At 49.2% G+C, this 4,805-nt stretch overlaps 1 protein-coding gene across 1 annotated transcript; it reads right to left on the bottom strand.

Moving 5' to 3' along the window:
* Positions 1 to 512: 512 nt before the first annotated feature.
* On the bottom strand, positions 513 to 3,669 carry Clec14a (C-type lectin domain containing 14A). Its single transcript, XM_090345127.1, has one exon. It carries the CDS (start codon positions 3,617 to 3,619, stop codon positions 2,153 to 2,155), a length of 1,467 nt encoding a protein of 488 aa, XP_090201253.1. The 5' UTR covers positions 3,620 to 3,669; the 3' UTR covers positions 513 to 2,152.
* Between the last annotated feature and the right edge of the window lie 1,136 nt (positions 3,670 to 4,805).

Here is a 4,805-nt window from a genome sequence, read left to right as displayed (position 1 = left end):
CTGGGCTTGAGCTCAGGGCCTGAGCACTGTCCTTAGACTTTCTCAAAGCTGGAGCTCTACCACTTGAGCCTCAGTACCACTTCCAGCTTTTTTCTATTGTATGTGGTACCAAGGAATCGAACCCCGGTCTTCGTGCATGCTAGGCAAGCACTTTAACCACTAGGCCAAACTCCTGGCCCCAAGATGAGACTATTTTGAAGCTATAAAGAACGGTATTATGTCTATTCCACTCAAATTGTTAACCTTCTATACTGACTGATCATATAGTAAAGAGGAAAGCTATAGCCCTAAGACAGATGAATTCTGATAAGCTGGAAGATGCTGAGCAAGATATTTATTATTTATCACTTTTCACTTGTGAAATTATGGTAGTTAAACTTCCATCATATATTGTTAATTCCAATTCATCTGTTACTTTATTTAAATGTGACTATTTAGAAACATATTTAGTATGGGATGCAAGCAATCCATTTTTTCATTCTTTTGATGTTACAATATCACATAGATTGTGGATTGAGCTCTTTTAATATTCTAGTAGATTATTTTATTGATGGTCATCTACTCATTTTAAGTCTAAATATTTAAGTACAAGCATAGTATACTCAAGAAAATAAAACTGATTCTAGGAAAATGTAGGATTTCTCCTGTTATTTCCACAAGTAAACTTATTTCCTTCCCCCCCTCCACATGTCAATCTCTACAACATATTTGAAGCCAGCATATGAATAAAAGTGGGCATTTTTCTGAGGTCTGGATTCCACTAGTGGTTTTAATTATGACTTAGTTTTTTTAACCAGAATACTTCATTTTTTTTTTCTTTTTTTTGCCAGTCCTGGGCTTGAGCTCAGGGCCTGAGCACTGTCCTTGGATTTTCTCAAGGCTAGAGCTCTACCACTTGAGCCTCAGCACCACTTCTGGCTTTTTTCTATGTATGTGGTACCGAGGAATCGAACCGGAGTCTTCATGGATGCTAGGCAAGCACTTTAACCACTAGGCCAAACTCCTGGCCCCCAGAATACTTCATTTTGATCACTTTATAACCCCCCAACTCACAACATGAAAGGCTTTTATTATTTCTTTTTTATACTATCACCTCTAGGGAAAGCTCTTGTTCATATCTTGTCTATGTCACCACTTGCTAAATTGTAATCATTTCAAGATGAACGTGCATCATCACATTTACTGAGAAGAAAAGGGGAAGAGTGTGGCACTCCAGTTTTGCTTCTGGATTAAAAATGCATAAGAATTGAACAACTTTGGAGCAAACCCAGCTTACTTTTACTTGAATGCACCCAGAAGATTTCAAATCAATGATTAGCATTAACGTTTTAATTGAGAATTAACATCCGCATAATTAAAAGTGAGGATCAGCATCCTGATGCCGAAGAGAAGGTGATTTGGTGGCAGAAGGTCATTGCACTGCAGAGCACATTGGAAAGGGAGAGGCACAAATCACTTGTTTCCTTGGGCAAGGACACACAATACACACTTGAATTGGTGGTCAACTGTAATTTGCTTCTAAAGCCAGTGTCTGCCAACTACATGTTGGATTTATAGCAAAGCACATAAGTAGCAGTGACTTTGAAGACAAAGGACAAAGAACAAGGGGGAAAAGTTACCAGTTATCAAAGATCCGCTCCTCCCTACCAGGGCTTAAGGATTTTCCTTTCCATTTTAAAGTACCCTGTGCCCTTGTACCTGTTATGCTCTCTTCTTAATTGCTTCTTACCACACCCAAGCATATTTGAGTCTGGGTTGCCAATACTTCTTTGCTTATTTTTATTTTTTGCCTGAAAGTTTTTAAACCAATATACTCCCAGTCTGAACACCTCAATTTTAGTTAAAAAAATAAACATTCCCCCAATCCTATTGTTTTCTATTTGCTTCTCCAGTTTCCTTAGAAACATAACTAAATATCTCCTCCCAGAATGACCCACCCACCTAGCACCTTCTTGGGGCACTTAGTCTCTTCCACTTCCAGGGACTAAGCGAGCTATTCAGATGCAATAGCACAGCTCCTAAGTGGACTGGAGCGGAAAGGATTGGAAGGAGAATTTCGGTAGGAATTGTATTTCCATAAATAACTTCTTTCCCCCCTTTTCCCCCCACATTGAAAAAGGCCTGCATAAGAGTGTCCACGTCCTTCGTTTCCCTAAGTGTTCCCGGAGCCAAGAGAGTGCGGGTCCAGTGAGGCCTCCCCTGCTTGAGTCCACACACTACCGCCTTCGTCTCGGCCTTTCACCCCGTTGTCCAGGCAATGTGCAGAGCTGGAGCGCAGCGCAGCGGCCTCTGAATCGCTTTCCTCCCCGGGGGAAGCCAAAGGCCCCTTGCTGGGCTGGGCGGAAGGGCTCTTGTGAAAGCAGAGTTTGAAAAGCCCCAGCACCGTCATGGTCAAGATCACCAACACCACGACAGCTATGCCTACGAGAATGAAGACCACAGTGGAGGAGTAGCCGAAGGCCTTTGGGAAGGGGAATGTAGAATTACTTCCAGTGTCCACACTTCCTGGTGAGGGGACGGTGGCTACTGGCTGGGTTGACGGCGACAGTGGAAGGGTAGTTATCGTGCTGGGTGGTCCCCACTGAAGAATATCAGGGTTCGAGGTTGCAGAAAAGCCTCGTTCAGTGACACTGGCCTCCTCGTGGACTCGGGGTGACCGCGTTCTCTCCGGCCCCGGGCTGCCCTCGGTGGCTGGCACGCTCGCGATGGGTTCTTTGGTCCCTTTGGGGGCTGGCTGCCCTTCCCCTTTGGTCACACAAGAATGTCCATCCTTCCCCAGCTCGAAGCCCTCAGCACACTGACAGGCAAAGCCTCCCGAGTCGTCGAAGCAGTCGGGGAGCTGGGCGCATCTGCCCCCGCGGAGGTACTGCCCGGAGCAGGGGCACAGCACGGCCCCCGGGGACAGCCCGTGCCAGCGCGCGCCGCTCTGGTCCACCAGGCAGGTGGCGGTGAAGGGCGGCTCCCCGCCGCACGTCGCACTCACCTCGGTCCCCGGAGGACTGAAGTCCATGGTGGGGCTGCTTAGACGGAAAGGAGCGCGGAAATTCACGTTGGAGGCGGCCCCGGGGCGGGGCGCGGGGCACAGGTGGTCATATCGGTACTTGCACAGGTAGCCATTGGCGCGCATATGGCAGCGCATCTCTTTCCAACCTTCAGGTTCGGTCCCGCGGGCGGCCTGGAGTCCCGCACAACTCCGCACGGTACAGGAGCGCTGTGGCTCTTCCACCCAGGGCAGCGTGGGGCTGTCGGACTCGCCGGCGGCGTCGGGGGACAGCCAGGAAAAGCCTCGCAAGGGTTCATTCTCCAGGGTACAGTTCGATCGCCCGCGCTCCAGAGCCACCCAAAACACGAGGTGTTTGGAGCCCCCTCCGGGCCCGGGCCCCGCGCGCAGCAGCGCCTGCACCGCCCGCATCTCCGCGCCCCGGGCCACAGTGCTGAGCGTCCCGCCGCGCAGGCTGCAGGCCTCCTGGGCTGCCAGCCGCTTGATGGTCGCGTGGTGCAGGCTGTAGCAAGCCCCCGACACCGAGCAGCCGGCGCGATCGGCCGTGGGATGCTCGCCACTGCCCGGCCTGGGCCAGAACGCCTGGCACAGGAGGCACAGGGCAAGTGCCCGCCTCATGTTTGAAGCCCTGGGTCCCGCCGCGCCTCCCAACTCCAGCCTGTCCCTCCCCAGAGCTTCTCTGGATTGTGGTCACTGCCCTCCAGAGCCAGCATCCCGCCCACCCCACCCCCCAGCCCCAGCCCCGTCTCTCCTCCCCTTCCTTCTTCTCCGCCCCCCAGTCCCCAACCGCCACAAGTCCCCACCACAGTCCCTTCAAGGCGGCCAACGGTTTCCCTTAGGCCATGGGCAGGAAATGTGGCCAGAGCTCTGCCAAGCCCCGAGCAGCTCTGATTTCTTCAGGGGTCAAGAATGCAGCTGGCGCCCGGGGAACTGAGACCACAGTCTGTCAGGATCAGGAGAAAACAAGAAAGTTACCACCAAGATGAAGGGGATGGCGTTTGCGGCTTAGGGTATCTAGGGACCTAGGATGCCAGAAACACATGCATGAACATTGGCAGGAAGAACCCGAGGAAAGGAACTTGCCTGTGGTCATAAGGCCACACCCACCCATTGTGTTTCTGTCCTGGACAGAGCGATTGGCGTCAGAATCATTTGTAGACAGTTCCAGTCTTGTGGAGATTTCCTGTGCCTCCTATGTGTAGGAGGGGTGGGGTGGAGGGATCATATGAAAACTCTCCCTGCTGCAACAGAGGCAGCACTATTTAACTCTTTATCTCTTCCTGGGGTTCTGCTTTCGACTTCATCCAAGGAAATACATGCATGAATTGCTCTTCCAAAGTAATTTAGAATTCCATTGGCAGTTTTAAATGCCTACTTTTCTGTGAGCACGGGCCTTAAAAGTTTCTCCTTGAGATGGTCCATGTTTCTTTTGAGAAAAGGATGTATTTCTACGTCAAAGTGGGAAAAATAAGTTCATAGATCTGTTAGGTTTTCTTACCACTATGTTGGTTTGTAAGTTTTCCAAACTTATAAAGTCCGGGCTCTTAGTAATGAATGTTGGAGAAGAATGGCTCTCTGTGTGTTTTGTGATTTGAACCTTGAACTATTGTAATATCATGTTTCCCTGTGCTTAAGTAAGTGCCAATGTTTCTCGTGTTCATTTGAAACATGAGAGCTAAATATCCTTAAGAAGTTACAATATTATTGTACTAGTATACTGTAAAGCCATTTTTTATAATTTGCAAGTTGATTAAGTCAACATATGCAAGGTATTATTGGTGTTTTGTTTTAATATGTGGTTAAA

The sequence above is a fragment of the Megascapheus bottae genome, chromosome 14, assembly GCF_031878675.1.
Source record: "Megascapheus bottae isolate mThoBot1 chromosome 14, mThoBot2.hap1, whole genome shotgun sequence".
NCBI classification, from domain to species: Eukaryota; Metazoa; Chordata; class Mammalia; order Rodentia; family Geomyidae; genus Megascapheus; species Megascapheus bottae.
Note: the sequence above shows the minus strand (reverse complement) of the source record. Positions and strands in the feature narration are given on the sequence as shown.

What these genes read in the sequence shown, in the direction of transcription:
- Clec14a (XM_090345127.1), bottom strand. Translation starts at nt 3,619, where the DNA reads ATGAGGCGGGCACTTGCCCTGTGCCTCCTGTGCCAGGCGTTCTGGCCC.